This window comes from Elephantulus edwardii, unplaced genomic scaffold, assembly GCF_000299155.1.
Source record: "Elephantulus edwardii isolate Elephantulus edwardi_28Jun2011 unplaced genomic scaffold, EleEdw1.0 scaffold00129, whole genome shotgun sequence".
NCBI classification, from domain to species: domain Eukaryota; kingdom Metazoa; phylum Chordata; class Mammalia; order Macroscelidea; family Macroscelididae; genus Elephantulus; species Elephantulus edwardii.
In genome coordinates this window covers 2,946,908-2,963,507 of record NW_006399879.1, presented here as the reverse complement: position 1 = coordinate 2,963,507, position 16,600 = coordinate 2,946,908, and the positions used below count along the sequence as shown (strand labels likewise).

At 59.5% G+C, this 16,600-nt stretch overlaps 1 protein-coding gene across 2 annotated transcripts in view; it reads left to right on the top strand.

Moving 5' to 3' along the window:
• Positions 1–16,600, top strand: part of GAK (cyclin G associated kinase) — a 106,306-nt gene that overhangs the window by 56,890 nt on the left and 32,816 nt on the right. For both annotated transcript variants that reach the window (XM_006893591.1, XM_006893590.1), the window contains 7 exons: positions 771–894; positions 7,138–7,187; positions 8,809–8,957; positions 10,483–10,605; positions 11,258–11,391; positions 15,207–15,401; positions 15,833–15,950. In XM_006893591.1, the coding sequence (XP_006893653.1) occupies positions 771–894; positions 7,138–7,187; positions 8,809–8,957; positions 10,483–10,605; positions 11,258–11,391; positions 15,207–15,401; positions 15,833–15,950 (893 nt within the window). The remainder of the gene's footprint in view (positions 1–770; positions 895–7,137; positions 7,188–8,808; positions 8,958–10,482; positions 10,606–11,257; positions 11,392–15,206; positions 15,402–15,832; positions 15,951–16,600) is intronic.

The window sequence follows — 16,600 nt, the reverse complement described above, 5'->3', positions numbered from 1 at the left end:
CGTGCTTACACAGACCGTCCTGGTGACACAGCTGTGCTTACGCAGACCGTCAGGTGACACAGCCGTGCTTACACAGACCGTCCTGGTGACACAGCCGTGCTTACGCAGACCGTCAGGTGACACAGCCGTGCCTATGCTGTCCTGTGGAGGATGAACTTGGGCGGGCGGGTACCTGCTTACTCCTCTCCAGCCATGTCAAGCTGGGCATTGGCCTGGGCACACCTGTGGGGCCCTGAGTTCACTGCCCAGCACCTGTGTCCTGCAGCACCGGCATCGGCGGCCTTGGTGCTGGACAGCTGTCATCCCAGCACGGCCGAGAGGGCACAATGCTGTGTCCACTGAACCTTGACCCCTCCCCCAGCCATTCCTCGTGCCTCACAGAGGGGCACAGGACTCCGAGGATCTGTGCCACCAGGTCCAGGGACCACCAGCCCTCTGTGACTGGTGCCACGCAAATGCAGGGGTGACTGTCTCCTGAGAGAGAGACTCTAGAGAGCAGGACACTGCCCCCCACATCGTGTTCCCTCACGGCCGAGGGCTCCCACAGGCGTGCTGCCCCTGCATAGTGTGTCCCGAGTGTGTGGTCTGGTCACCAGCACCGAGCTGGCTTCCCTGTGCTCCTGTCCCCTTGTCTGGGCACGAAGCATGCAGCAAGGATATAGGAGATAGGATGCTGGTCTGGTTTGTCCCCACTGCTGCTGAAGGCCATGTGAGGGACACAGCAGGACAGTGCGCACCTGCTGACCGCCCTGACTTACCTGTGCTTCCAGGCCTGACCGTGGCGGAGTGCGACCAGACCTACAGTGGGTTCTTTGACATCCTCAGAGGCGGCACCGAACGGCTTTTCATCAACCTCAAGGACACCTCCTCCAAGGTCATTCAGTCTGTGGCAAAGTAAGTGTGTGACCGGGGCCAGGAGGCTGAGAGACGCAGCCTCACCACAGCCCCAGATGGAGGCCACAGCAGGAGGCTGGGTGCTGCACGTACAGCCCGACATGCGGGCTTCCCACTTGTCCAGCCCCGAGCAGGGCGCTCGGCACGGAGCAGAGGTGCTCGGCGTGGTTGGAGCCGTGCACCTGCAGTGGGGCCCCTGTCCCCGACCCTCAAGGGGAGCAGTGCTTTCAGAGCGTCCTAGCGGCCTGCGAGGCCCTTGCCCTTGACCACGTGCCCCGCGTGCCTGGGTATTTCTGGAGAGGAGCCTAGAGCTCTCTGGTCTTGTTTGGTGACCCTGTGTTCTGCTCCATGTGACCTGGCATAGACACACGACGGGGGAGGCCGCTGCCCTCTGTCACCGAGGAGTGGACCCCATACCTGTCTGTCATGGAGGTGCAGCCGGAGCCCAGTGTGCCCAGTCTCCACAGCCCTGCCGTGCTCCGGGCTCGGCCTGCCCGTGGGCACCTCCCAGCCCGTTTTGCAGGATGGGCCTGTCCTGGGTCAGCTGTTTCCTCCTGTGTCGGCCTCTTCAGTGTGCTGGGACGTAGCTCAGGACTCACTGTTGAAGGTTGTCTGCCCAGCTGACCATGACCCAGTTGAGCCATCGTGATCCATTGTGGGCAATGTGGACCACCGTGTGCCAGTGCGGGCCCGTAGTGCCCAGCAGGCACCAGTGTGGGCCGGCGTGTGCCCACCTGGGCTATGTGTGTGCACACTGCGATTCATTATGTGGATGGGCACTGCCGTGTGTACCCACAGTGGCCAGTGGGCAGCAGCGTGACCCACTGTGGGTGTGGGTCAGTGTGCTGGCACATGCCCGTGGTGGACAGCGGGCACCCGGGTGTGCCGACGAGCACAGTAGGAACCAGTGTCTTCCGGTGTGAAGCGGCGGGTGCAGTGTACTCTGGTATACCCCGTGGGCTCCCCTGAGCGCCCGTGTCTGCAGTGGGAGTGGGTGAGTGGCACCCAGGTGATGCCAGCCTGCAGGAAGCTGACAGCCTTGGGTTTCGCTCGGGGCCCCTCTGAGGTGGGTGGGGGTGGAGTGGGCCCATCAGACGTGGACCCCCGATGGCTCTGAGCCGTGGGCCGTGGGCGCCGTGAGCTCACCGTGGACAGTCCCTACTTGTGCTCTTTGCCTGCTGTGTGGGCTTGTTTTCATTTTTTTTTTTTAATTTATTTTATTAGCTTTAATGAACATTTACAGAGATTTTGGGTTTTCATTCATTCATTGTTGCACTGTTTTCTCTACGCTCCTCCCCAGTTCGTTCTTCTTCTCCCCCCCCCCGAATGTCTGTTTTAATTGTCCAATTGCCACAGTGCTTTTCGAAGCCAGTTCTGATTAATCTCCTTTGTCAGTGTGTCCTTTGCCATTCCCTATCTCTCCTCCCTGAGAGAGACTTTACCCTGATTCATAAGGAAAAGGGGATGGCGTATTCTCTTAGCTACTTCCTGCTGAAAAGGGATGCTGTGGGTTTCAGGGTGAAGATCTTCTCTCACTACTCTAAAGGGCCCCTTTGGCAGTAGGAAACACATAGACTATCATGGAGATTGATTTTGGAATTTAGATGCACTGTTATCAGTTGTGCTTAGCCGTACATGTTTATATCCTTGAAGATGTATTATGGAAGTGTTGCAGCCTAGAAGATACAAATTTAACTAACAAGTTAAAAGTACATGAGTCAAAAATTAAAAAGCAATAATATTACGAGTAGAGGTTCTAATAGTGACACAAATCAAGTTACAGAGGGAAGGTGGTTCTTACAATAAAAGGCCTATAGACTAGCACTTTGTCTATTATAGTGTAGAGGTTAGGAACCACAAGATGTAGAGGCTCAGCTATGTCATTTATGGTTCTTAAGTCCTGGAGCAAATTCCATCTACCACTGGGTTGTTTTACAACTTGGAAGTTCACATGCAAGGTAGAGGTGAAGTAAGGAACTGCGTATGAGGTTTTCCGTCCATTCCAACAACTAAGAAATAGTGAGAAGAGTTGGGTTAGGGTTAGGGTTAGGTTAGGGTTAGTTGTTTTCATTGTGTTTTCTTTTGTGCAATGTTTGTCATTTTCTGTCCTCACCTGCTCACTGCCCCAGGTAAGAGTGAGTGAGTGAGTGAGAGAGAGAGAGAGAGAGAGAGAGTGAGTGTGTGTGTGTATGTGAGAGAGAGAGAGAGAGCATGAGAGTGAGAGAGAACGCACGCATGTTGTGCTACTTGCCTGACTTTGTAGAATTTTGTGTGTTGGGTTTCCGCTGAAGCGTGGCCAAGGCTAGCTGGACTTGGCACCATGTGTAGCACCTCTGTGAGCAGGGTTGGGGGCTCGCCTGGGCTCCCCAGTCCCAGGGATGTTGTCACTGGTTTCTACCGTCCGGCTCCATGGCTTCCTGTCTTCGAGGATGGCCGTGTGCAGGGAGCTGTGCTGGGCGTGTGGCTCGTGGCTGAGGACAGAGCAGAGGAGAGTGGCCTCCTGGGTGGCGTCTCACCTTCTAACTGAACGGCTGCTTCTCTGTAATGACAACGCCCTGACTCACATAGCTTGTCTGGTTTGGGGTGATGGCTCCTGCTGGGGTTCTCCCACCAGAGCACCCCACATGGGGTGGCAGTGACTGTGGCTCTTAGCACAGGGCTGACCTCACAGTGACCACCCCAGGCCATTGCTTGGGGCGTGACTGAGGACAGACCTTCCCGAGGGTGCACCGGGACAATACGGTCATTAGGAGTAAGTCTTGAGAAATTTGAGATTTGCTGAGGAAGAGGAAGGGGGTGGGGGGGGTAGGTTCCTCTTTCAGTGATTTCCTAAGAGAACTCGTGGGCACGGTGGATGTCAGATGACTGTAATTTATCACAATAAGAAGAGCAAGGGCGGTGTGGGGACACTGAGTCCGACCTCTTCTGACTCCACGGACGGCCCCCAGGAACAGTGTCCACAACACAGAACTGATTCCCGCGAGAACAGAAATGTCCCAGGAACAGTGTCCACGACGCAGAACTGATTCCTGCGAGAACAGAAATGTCCCAGGAACAGTGTCCACGACGCAGAACTGATTCCTGCGAGAACAGAAATGTCCCAGGAACAGTGTCCACAACACAAAACTGATTCCTGCGAGAACAGAAATGTCCCACACGTTCCTGTTCTACTTACTGGATCCGAAATTCATTGCAGTGACCACACAGATGTCCCAGAGCCACGCAGGCGTCCCAGAGCCACGCAGGCGTCCCAGAGCCACGCAGGCGTCCCAGAGCCACGCAGGCGTCCCAGAGCCACGCAGTCATGGGCTCTTCTGGGGAAGTTAACAAGCTGTAGTTCAGTTAACAGCAAGATACAGACCCTCAGTTCAGAGAGCTTCTCAGATACCGTCTCGAACAGGCTGCAGGGAGCTCTGGTGGCTTAGTGGTAAGGAGCTGTGCTGCCAACCCAAAGGCACAGGGTTCAGATCCACCAGCTGCTCTGTGGAGAATGGGCAAGCTCTTCCTGTGCAGTTACTGCCTCTGAAAGTGCTAGAGGGCCAGCAGCAAGATTCAGTCCCCCCGTTCAGAGAGCGCCTCAAATAGAATCCCCAACAGTCCACAGTGCGGTGCAGTCCCTCAGTTCACAGAGCTGCTCCACTGACGGTGAATACCGGCCCCGGCACAGGAGTCTCTGGCCCCAAAGGACACACACTGCATCCTCTGCTTCCTGCTCTGCTTCTGGTGATGAGTCCCGACCTTCGGCCACTGAATCTCCTAATTATGACCATGAGGCTGGCGAGTCCTCCGTGGATAGACCAGCACGCCCCGTTTGCGTGTGGAAGAGATGGCCCACGCAGTTCTTGGTAGTAGGCGGGCCACGAAGTTGCGGGGCAGGAAGGGTGAGGCAGGTACGTCAGATTAAAGACCGTGTTCTAGGAAAGCCATGCTTCTGGCCGCAGCCCCACCGTACCAGGCCACACCCCGCCCTGTCCACGAGGACTTGTGGGGACTCCCTGCTGGGTCTGAGGCTGTAAATGTTTACACACAGAGCAGATGATGGATTCAAACTCTCAACCCTTCACTTAGCAGCCCAACACATATGGCACTCTACTTCCAGAACAACATGAATACAGGGAAAAGTATGTGGGACCAAGTCCAGGCAGGACAGCCAGATACGCGCATCCAGGATGGAAGCTGCTGGGGCCCAGGCGCTCAGATGCAGCCCAGGGCCCACGCTGCAGGCCGGCATTCGGAGGACGGCCTCAGTGTGAGGTGTGGACACAGTTGCCCAGGCTCTCAGACGCAGCCCAGGGCCCACGCTGCAGGCCAGCATTCGGAGGACGGCTTCACTGTGTTGGGTGGATTCAGCTGTGCCAGGGTTTAGGGTGAAGCAGACCCCAGGTCACTAGAATGTCTGTCTCCAAGGTGAAGGGGCAGTGAGCTCCCAGCCCCTTCTCCACAGGAAAGAGGCCATCTCCTCGATGACATGGGTCTGGGGCAGGACTGGGCACAGGAGCTGAGGACTTCCCATCGTGTGTGAAAGCACAGGTGCTACCAGAGATGATCTGGAACTTTGCAGGGACACACAAACCAGCCCAGGGGCTCCTACCAGCCAGAGGGGGCAGTGGCAGCATCCGGGACGGGGGATTTGAGGGGGTGGCAGCATTCAGAAGCATGAGATACCACTGTTTACTGTGCTGTCCCCCAGGCACACAGTCGGTGCCCATTGTTTGCGTGAGGAAGTGGCTGAGGGGGCACCTGCTGAAGTGTCTGTGTTCTCTCCGTGATGGACACTGCTAAGTGCCTGATACCATCCCCAGGTCCCAGCACGGTCCCCTGGCCGTGGTGTGGACCCCTGGGTCCCAGCACTGCCCCCTGGCCACGGTGTGTGGACCCCTGGGTCCCAGCACGGTCCCGTGGCCACGGTGTGTGGACCTCTGGGTCCCAGCACGGTCCCCTGCCCACGGTATGGACCCCTGGGTCCCAGCACGGTCCCCTGGCCACGGTGGGGACCCCTAGGTCCCAGCACTGTCCCCTGGCCGTGGTGGGGACCCCTTTGTCCCAGCACTGCCCCCTGGCCATGGTGTGTGGACCCCTGGGTCCCAGCACGGTCCCCTGGCCGCGGTGGGGACCCCTAGGTCCCAGCACTGTCCCCTGGCCGCGGTGGGGACCCCTGGGTCCCAGCACTGTCTCCTGGCCACGGTATGGACCCCTGGGTCCCAGCACTGCCCCCTGGCCACGGTGTGTGGACCCCTGGGCTCCAGCACAGTCCCCTGGCCACGGTGTGGACCCCTAGGTCCCAGCACTGTTCCCTGGCCAGAGTGCGGACCCCCCTGGGTCCCAGCATGGTCCTCTGGCCGTGGCGCAGACCTCCCGGGTCCGAGCACGGTCCTCTGGCCATGGTGCAGACCCCCACATCCCAGCACGGTCCCCTGGCCCGGGTGCGTACCCCCCTGGGTCCCAGCACGGTCCCCTGGCTGTGCTGTGGTTGTATGCCCAAGGCCCTCCCTTCCCTGGCCCGTCACTGGCCCTGTGAACACCATCCGGTGTCCCTCAGTGTCTGCCCCCCACCCCCGGAGAAGAGCCTTGCTCACCCTCAGGACATGATAGGCCTCGGCCACCTGGCCACGGGGCTCGCTGGGGTCAGAGCAGGTTCTGATATGGTCACAGGCTTGTGCTGGGCGTTTTCTGGGTCTGATGGGGCTGTGGGGGCGGTCGCCCTCACAATGCGGCCTCTGGTGCCAGCTCAGGTGTGCACTTCTGTCCTTGGGTGCTGTGTTCTGATTTTCCTGGCGGGTGGAGTACACAGCAGTTGTGACTGCGGGCCGTCACAGTCCCCGTCTTGGGTAACGTGCTTGACTTTCCTGGGCGGACAGGGTGTGGAGCAGTACTGACTGTTGGGTCGTCACTGCCCTCGTGTCTCACATCACCTGTCCTGACTTTCCTGGGGGGACAGGGTGTGCAGTAGTACTGACTGTTGGGTCGTCACTGTTGAGCCCCTCGTGTCTCATCACCTGTCCTGACTTTCCTGGGGGGACAGGATAGAGGGCTGCACGGTTTGTAAGCTTTTGCTCACCTCTGACGGAGGTGTGAGTTCTGCACGGGCACACATCCACGCACACACGTTCAGACACATGCACGCACACATGCGTGTCCCTCCTTCGTGGTGATGCAGCCTCGGCGGGGAGCCCCTGGCCTGGGCTGGTGTTTGCTCCTGCAGCTGGTGAGGTCTCCTGTGTGACACGTGCTTTCTCGTTGCAGCTATGCGAAGGGAGACCTGGACATATCCTACATCACCTCCAGGATCGCTGGTACGTGCGCTGGCCTCACCTCACGCTTCTGAGTCTCCTCACCTGGGGACGTGCTGTGAGACTGTTGGCTTCCGGGTGTCCCCCAGGGGTCAGCGGGGGGCTGGGCTGTGGCTGGCAAAGGACAGTGGACTTAGCCTGAGTTGCATCTTGAAATCCCCCTGAGGTCCTGTGGGCGTCTAGAGGTCCCCTGAGAATCAGGGGGGGATCTATGCAGCTCTGTGAGCATAGGGGAGGGGTCCTGTGGGGTTGGTCACATGGGTACGGCAGAGTCCTGTGAATGTACCGGGGTCCTCTGAGCTTTTGGGGGGTCCTGGGAGTCCTGTGCACTCTTGGGGAGTCCTGGGGGCTTTAGGAGTACTGAGGAGTCTGAGAGTCCCATGAAGCCCTGTGAACTCTTGGAGGGTCCTGTGGGCTCCTTTTAACTCTCAGGGGATTCTAGGAGACATGGGGTCCTGTGAGCTCTGGGGGGTTCTGGGAGTGATTTGGTCTTTTGGACTCTGAGGGATGGGGTCCTGTGAGCTCTTGGGGTGATGTGGGCCTGTGAGCTTTAGGAGGGTTCTGAGAATGCATGGGGTCCTGTGAGCGTTAGGGAGATTCTGGGAGTGATGGGGTCTGGTGAGCTTTTGAGGGGTTCTGGGAGTGAATGGGTCTCTGAGCTCTTTGAGTGATGGGGTCCTGTGAGCTCTTGGGGGGTTCTGGGAGTGATTTGGTCTTGTGAACTCCGAGTGATGGGGTCCTGTGAGCTCTTGGGGTGATGTGGGCCTGTGAGCTTTAGGAGGGTTCTGAGAATGCATGGGGTCCTGTGAGCTTTTGAGGGGTTCTGGGAGTGAATGGGTCTCTGAGCTCTATGAGTGATGGGGTCCTGTGAGCTCTCGGGGGTTCTGGGAGTGAATGGGGCCTGTGAGAGCCCAGGAGCCACATGGGATCCCATGAGGGGTGTTAACTTTCAGGGGTTCTGCGAGTGCTCGGGTTCCTTGGATCTTACTGCCAGAGGCTCTGTGCTGTGAGACACCCTGGCTGTGTGGGTCTCCCTGGAGCCCACCCGGCTCCCCTCCTGGTCTCACTTTCTGGGGCTCCGGGGTTTCGAGGGGCAGTGCAGTTAGTGCACGGTGCGGCCTGCATCTCGGACAGCAGGTGTCCCGAGGGCGTGCGTGTCCACTGTGCTGGGAAGTGCGGACTGAGCGTGTGGATGCCGCACGTGCAGCTCTGAGCTGGGGTGCTGTGTGACCCCCCCCTTTTCTGGGTATCCACTCTCTGGACAATGTTTCTAAACAGCCCCTGCAGGTGTCCCCTAGGGCTGAGGGCCAGCGCCTGAGTGTGGACCCTGGTGGGCAGAGCTCCATGGTGTGGGGCTCAGGACAGTGAACAGGTCCAGGATGAGGGGACCCTGACAGTGGTCACCACAAGGAGGCCTAGGGACAGTGGGCAGGTCCAGCAGGAGGAGGCCTCGGCATAGTGGGCAGGTCTGTCACGAGGGTGGCCCTGACAGTGGTCACCATGAGGAGGTCTGGGGACAGTGGGCAGGTCCAGGACGAGGATGACCCTGGCAGTGGTCATCACATGGAGGACTGGCGACAATGCCAGGTCCCGCACGAGGAGGCTGACCTGCCTGTGTTTGCAGTGATGTCGTTCCCGGCGGAGGGCGTGGAGTCGGCCATTAAAAACAACATCGAGGACGTGCGGCTGTTCCTGGACGCGAAGCACGCAGGGCACTACGCCGTCTACAACCTGTGCCCCCGCACCTACCGGGCCTCCAGGTTCCACAACCGCGTGAGTGGGCAGCAGAGGAGGGGAGACCCCAAGGTGCTGCAGATGCAGGGACATCGGGGGGGTGCAGGGTTTTGGGGTGAGGGGAGAGCCAGGAAACTGCCTGAGGGGCTTGATGACAGCACTTTGGGCAGACCAGGGGACATGGTGAGAGGACTTTGGACAGAGCTCAGGACAGGGGGGACACGGTGACAGCACCTTGCACAGAACCCAGGACCCTGAAGGGGACATGATGACAGCACCTCGGGCAGACTGAGGGACGTTGGCGGGCTGGTGGAGGCTCTCCTGTACTGACTCTTCCAGCTAAGCAGGGCGGGGGACCCAAAGGAGTCCCCTGTGGGCATTGCATGGCTGCGTGTGGACCCGGGGAGCAGTGGTCAGCTCTCTGAGTGGAAGCAGGCATGTTTGCCATGGGACCCTGGGAACTGATGCTGCACACGGGTTGGGACCCACTCTGTCGCAGGCGAGCCCTCCCACCTCCAGATTTCAGGATTAGGAAAGACAGGTTCCCCAAGGAGATGCCCCTGGTGTGCAATGCTGGGCTGCCCATGGTCTTGGGGTTCCTTGGAGGATGGGGTGGGCACAGTGGAGGGGGGACCATGGGAGATGCCACAGTGTTGATCCACGAAGCCATGACTGAAGCTCACTGTTGGCCCCGTGACAAGGCTTCCCTGTGGTGAGGGGCCTGTGACCAGGCTGCGCGTGGAGCTCGGGCCCCACAGGAAGGACAGTGAGGGGAGGCGAGTGAGAACAGCACCTGACCCTGCCGTGCCCACCCTGAGCCCGTTCCGACCACAGGCGCAGCTGCTGCACCTTGGGGCTGCCACCCCCTGGGAACTGTGTCAGAGGGGAGGGTGCAGATAGTCCTGCTGTGGTCAGCGTGCTGATGGGCAGGACGCTGGGCTGTGCTGGCCTGTCCAGGGGGCGGACCCCCAGTGCCCTGACCACACCCTGTCCTCGTGGACATGACTGGAAGGGCCTCAGGTCATCCAGGATCAGGAGAGACGAGAAGCTGTGGCTTGGTGACAGCCAGTGTCCGCAGGGGCTGTCATGTGCCCGCTGGCTGGCGTCCAGCCCTGCTGGTGCCCACAGATACCTGGGGAGCAGGACCTGACCCAGAGCTAAGCTACCGGCCACAGTGTCCTCCGTGACCCCACCCTTGGTTCTGACATCTTCCCGTGTTTAAACTGCCCTGGGTGGAAGGAGTGAGCTCTCAGATCTGTACACAAAGCTGGTGGGCACTGTGGGGTGGAGGCTTCACTGCTTGGGGACCCTGTGAGCGGGGTGGGACCCCAGTGGTGACAGCTAGCAGATGGGGTCCTGGTGCCAATGAACGGCCAGCATTCCCACAGAGCGGCCTCGTCCAGGGTGGCCTGTAGGCCCGTCGATGACCTCTGCTCTTAGGGGTCCCCAGAGAGGCCATGTTCTGTTACCCTCCTCCCCCTGCCCTTCAGATGGGGCAGGGCCAAGCGGGGCCAGGCAGGCCCTGGGGCTGTGTCAGGTGGACTGAGCTGCCCTGTCCTCGCAGGTGTCTGAGTGCGGCTGGGCAGCCAGGCGGGCCCCCAGCCTCCACACGCTCTACAACATCTGCCGGAACATGCACGCGTGGCTCAAGCAGGACCCCAAGAACGTGTGCGTGGTGCACTGTGTGGTAAGTGGGGCCGGCCTGGAGACATGGCCTCCGTCGGGAACCAGATATCCCGGCGGCCAGTGTGCCTGGCGCACGGGGAGCTCACCTTCCCATTAGGGGGACAGGAAGGACGTCCACATGTCCTCCAGAGCCAGTGGGGACCACAGCGGCTATGCTGCAGCGGGGGGCGGGGGCTCCAGAGCCGGGGAGGGTGGCCAGGTGGGGTGCGCTGTCCTGGCTCCTGGTTTCTGCTCGTGAGGATGGGGCACCTGTGAGCATTCTGTTCGGGGCTTTGCTGCTGCTGCTGTCCCCGTAGTAGTGGCTGCGGTCACACGGGCAGCCGTGAGGACAGTGGGGAAGAAGGGGGCGAGAACCCCAGCTCTGAGCCCTTAGCTCCAGGACAGGCTCAGCCGGGTTCCCGGCCGTGTCCCCACACCGGGAGGGGCAGTCGGCCGAGGAGGTGGGGGCCGCCCGAGCCTGCCCGCACCCCCATCTGCCGAAGTCTGTGGGCAGGCGCCCTCGTTCCCAGCCGTGTCCCCACACCGGGAGGGACTGACAGCCGAGGAGGTGGGGGCTGCCCGAGCCTGCCTGCGCCCCCGTCTGCCGAGGTCCGTGGGGCGGGCAGAGGACGTGGGCAGGCGCCCGTGTGACCGCACCTGTCGCTGCCCCGCAGGACGGCAGAGCCTCGTCGGCCGTGGCCGTCTGCTCCTTCCTGTGCTTCTGTCGTCTCTTCAGCACCGCCGAGGCCGCCGTGTACATGTTCAGCATGAAGCGCTGCCCGCCGGGCATCTGGCCGTCCCACAAGAGGTGCGTGCCCGCGGCTTCCCCGTGGACCCCGGCCCCGGGGCGGACGAGGCCGTGGACGATGTCCCTGGGGTGATGACTGAGGGGGCTTTAGGACATGCGCTCGCTGTCCTGGGGGGTCCCCACTGTCCCTCAGGGCTCTGACGAGGCCTGTGGTGCAGGTGAGGGGGCCTGATGTCCTCAGGTTCCGTGTGCTCTTAACTTCACGGGGACCCCACACGGTCCTGACAAGGCCTGCTGTTGAGATAAGGAAGTCTGAGGTCCAGCAGTGTGAGGGGGTCGGAAGTGAAACCCCGGTAGATGAGTGCCCGTGCGTGGGGCGCCGATGTCCCAGGGAGTGTGAGCAGGGAGCTGGGGTCATCACACGGTCCCTGCTCACACACGGAATCCTGCTGTGTGGCGTGGGCGCGGTCGCGCATGGGCGTGGTCACGCATGGACATGCTCGGGAGTTCTGGGACAGCGTGAGGGCCGGAGTGTCCTCACCATGAGTCACGTGTGACTCCTGACAGCTGTGAAGATCCCAGCCGTGCCCTGTCCTGTCCTCCTCACCATCTGACACACGTGAGCCCGCTGCTGCAGTCACTGTGTCAGTCCGTGTCACCGAGGGGTTCCTCTCCTTCCCTGCCCCTCCGCTTTTCCCAGCATGATGCGTTCTCCAAGGAGCAGCCTCTCCAGGCCCCACGCCCGGAGTGTGTGAGTCGAAGCTTCGCCGTCCTCCCTGCCTCCGAGGAGCACTCTGGCTGCACTTGCTCTAAGACGGAGCTGTTTGTTCTTTTGTCCATCGTGAGATATTTACCTCCTCTCCCCCACACCTCAAAGGCGTCAGTTCTGTCATCCTCGTTCTCTGTCCAGCTTCAGACGTATAGGATGAAGGGAAAAGACCTTGGCTTGGATCAAGTGCGCCTTCATCTTTCTGCTGTCTCCCTTGCTCCCTCGCACTTTGGAGAGGTCCTCGCCAGGAGATTGTCCCAGTTCAGAATGTCTCTCTTTCTTGACTGCTATCTCAAGGGTGTTGATTGTGGCTCCAAGGAAGATGAAATCGTTGACAACTTCAGTCTTCTCCGTCGATCACGAGGTTGCCTGTTGGTCCAGTGAGGAGGGTTTTGTTTTCTTGATGCTGAGATATAATCTATTGTTGCCATAGTACCCCCATTAAATGTGGGAAAATAGAAGTATGCAGAAAACTATCAAACACTTGGGAAATTAAGAAAACCTAGCGGAGGAGAGGGAGACCCTGGATGAGACGGATTGACACAGTACCTTGGGCAGTGGGGTTGGGGTGTCAGAGTCGGTGAGCCTGGCTCAGGACAGGGCAGGCTTCAGAGCTGCGTCACCGTGGGTTGCAGGTGACTCAACAGCACATAACAACCACAGCAACATGCAACACCGGGTCCACAGGGTTCAAGACTGGTTTTTGTCAAGACACTAATGAACTTGATCTGATTCGACGTGAACTTGATCCGTCAGAACTTGAGCAGGCCTTTAGGTGCATGACAGGACAGACGTAGATGGTGCAGCTCCTGACAGTTTGGAAAAAGGACAGGGTGGGAGTAAAGCAGGGTTCCCATCTGTCCTGGGCACCGCCTCTCTCCATCCAGCTCCTAGTCAAGCTTATGGACTCCGACGTGGCAGGTGCAGTGACCCTTAGTGGCCACGCTGTGCTGTAAGTGCCTCCCGTCACTGAACTTGAGACTCGGTCATCACTTGGGTGGTGAGGTGTCCCTCCTGTGAATGTTACTCTTTCCAGCAAAGGTGAAGGGGGTTTGCACACGTCCCACATCGGTTCACCTGGCGTTCTTCACAAGGACGACTATCCTGACAGGGTCTGACCCTTCCTCTGAGGATCTCGAGGTCAGAGTGGTCTCCTGCTGTCCCTGAAGATACAGACGGCTGTGCTGCGACATCTCCATGGAGAGGCCGTGCAAGTGCTGCAGGTCCTCTGGGAGCCGAGGGCCTTGCTATTGAGGTCTTGGGGAACCGCAGGAAGCTGGAAGTGAACCCTGAGCTCCGCAAGAGAAGAGAGCAGCCAGCAGCCTGGCTGTCACCCAAGAGGCTGTGGCTAAAGGACCTCGCGTAGGGGGACCCGGGCGATAGAAAAGGGGTGTGTGAGTCCAGCTGCTGAGTTTACAGGTCACACAGCTGTGAGGTGCCATCGAGTCGACTGTGACTCCCGACGACCCTGTGAACGACAGGTCCGAACCCTGTCCTCTCCTGAGCCATCGTCATGACCTCTGGCCGGCAAGCCCACGGGGGCAGTCGCCGTGGCCGTCTGTCTTGTTGAGGGTCTTCCTCTCTCTCTGGCCCTCGACCTTCCAAGCACGATGTCCCTTTTCAAGGAGAGGCCCGTCCTGACAACGTGCCCAGAGTGCGGTGGAGGTTCACCGTCCTCGTCTCTGGGGGGCACCCTGGCTGCACTTCCTGCGGGCAGATCTGTTTGTCCTTCTGTCGTCCGTGACCCTTGTCGTCAGTGCTCTTTGTCATCCCCTCGTTCAGAGGCATCTATTCTGCTTCAGTCGGCCTGCTCCACGGACTCGGTGGAGATCCCACGGCGTGGACCAGGTGCACTCGGGCTCCTCCGCGCCTCGGGCGGGTCCTTGACAGCACATTCCCCAGTGCAGCGTTTCTTGACTTCTTGACTTCTGCTACCACCATGGGTCGTGACATTGTGGTTCCAAGTAGAATGAGATTATTGACAACTGCGATCTTTTCTCCGTCTCTCATGGCGCTTCTTGTTCATCGAGTGGTGAGGATTTTTGTCTTCTTGACACTGAAATGTAATTCATAGTGAAGGCTGTAGTCCTTGATCCTCTGCGGGAAGTGCTCTAAGTCCTCACTTTCTACGAGCAAGGTTCTGTCACCTGCATATCAAAGGCTGTTGATGAGTCTGGTCCAATCCTGAGGCCACATTCCTCCTCACAGAGTCCAGCTTCTTGAATGATCTGCTCAGCATACAGATTGAAGAGATTTGGAGAAAGGATACCACCCTGACACACGGTGTTTCTGACTTTAAACTGTGCACTGTTCCCTTGCTCTGCTCAGAGAGCTGCTTCTTGGTCTGTGTGTAGGTTTTGCATGAGCACAGTTAAGTGTTGTGAGAAGCTCATTCTTTTCAGTGTCTCAGAACTGAATATCTGACACACTGGTTCTAGATTCCTTGTTCTGGGGGCTTCACCAGCCCGCCAGGCACCAAGCTGCACACACGGACCTTTCTCTGTGCTGAGGTGTCTCGTGACCCCTCTCCACAGCACACGTGCCCTGAGCCTGGCAGGAACGGCCACTCTGAGCTCAAAGTATGGTCCTTCCTGCCTCGGAGAAGGTGGGGCTGAGCGAACACCCGGCGGCCTGGCAGCCGTGGTCCCTCCAGTGGAACGTTGACAGTACGCACGTACCGTGTGATGTTCCAGTGACAGAGTGGACAGTGTGTGTGTGTCCAAGATGCACACATCGCGTGATGTTCATATGACAGTGGACAGTGTGTCCATGTCAAGGACATGTGCGGTGTCCATATGACAGTGGACGGCGTGTGTTAACATTCATAGGACAGAATGGACAGTGTGCCCAGGTCCATGGAGTGCACATGTGACGTTCCTGTGATGGGGTGGACTCTGTGTGTGTGTCCATGCAGCATGCATGTGATGTTCATATGACAGAGTGGACAGCGTGTCCGGGACCACGGAGTGCTCGTGTGAGGTTCCCGTGACAGGGTGGACAGTATGTGTGTGCCCCAGAAGCACACGTGTGATGTTCACGTGACGGAGTGGACGGTGTGGGTGGGCCCCCAGGGCACACGTGACTCGGCGTCCTGTCTGCCCTCCAGGTACATCGAGTACATGTGTGACATGGTGGCCGAGGAACCCATCACGCCACACAGCAAGCCGCTGCTGGTCAAGGCCGTGGTCATGACGCCCGTGCCCCTGTTCAGCAAACAGAGGAACGGCTGCCGGCCCTTCTGCGAGGTCTACGTCGGCGACGAGCGTGTGGCCACCACGTCCCAGGAGTACGACAAGATGAAGTGAGTCTAGGCGCAGGCCGACAGCGCCTGGTGTTTCAGGAAAACTTTAAAGAGAAAAATGTAACTACTGTGAGACTTGTTCTTAGCTGGACACCTTGGGAAGGATGGCGTCCTTGTTCTCACATAGCTGTGGGTGCCTTTGAGCCCCATGGGCAGGCCTTTTTAGGTGTGGCTCTCACAGGCTGGCCCCACTGGCATGCTGATTAAGTGGCCATGACCATGGTCCTTGGGGCAGTGGCCCCTTGGAATAGCTCCCCAGCGCAGACACCGAGGAAATGGTCTGTTCTCTCAGCAGCGTCAGCACGGTGAGAATGCCTGGTCCCCTGCCGGTGCAGCTGCAGACGCGCCTGGCTGTGCTGGAGGCCCAGAGCCTTTTAGTCTGTCCTCACCACAGAGGCCCCTGGTTGATACCTGGTCATTGTGTCCTTCAGGGAATTTAAGACAGAGGACGGCAAGGCCATTATCCCCTTGGGCATCACGGTGCAGGGAGACGTGCTAATCGTCATTTATCACGCGAGATCAACGCTGGGCGGGCGCCTGCAGGCCAAGGTGCGTGCTCCCCCACCCTCCGGGCCCTGAGCCTCTACACTGTCCTGCCTTGTCCGATCCTACACTGTCCTGCCCTGTCCCATTCTGTCCTGTCCTGCTCTATTCTGTCCCATCTTCCCTGCCCTGCCCTGCTGTGTACTGTCCCACCCTGTCCTATCCCTTTCTGCCCTGCCCTGCTGTGTCCTGTTCCATCCCGCCCTGTCCTGTCCTGTCCCGTCCTGTCCTGCCCTGTCCCGTCCCGTCCTGCCCTGTCCCGTCTTATCCCATCCCGTCCTTCCCTGTCCCGTCCTGCCCCATCCCGTCCTGCCCTGTCCCGTCCCGTCCTGCCCTGTCCTGTCCCGTCCCATCCTGCCCCGTCCCGTCCTGCCCTGTCCCATCTTGTCCCATCCCATTCTGCCCTGTCCCGTCCTGTCCCGTCCCGTCCTGCCCCGTCCCATCCCATCCTGCCCTGTCCCGTCCTGCCCTGTCCTGTCCCGTACCGTCCTGCCCCGTCCCGTCCTGCCCTGTCCTGTCCCGTCCTCCCCTGTCCCATCCTGCCCTGTCCCATCCCGTCCTGCCCTGTCCCGTCCCGTCCTGCCCCGTCCCGTCCTGCCCCGTCCCGTCCTGCCCTGTCCCGTCTTGTCCCATCCCGTCCTTCCCTGTCCCGTCCT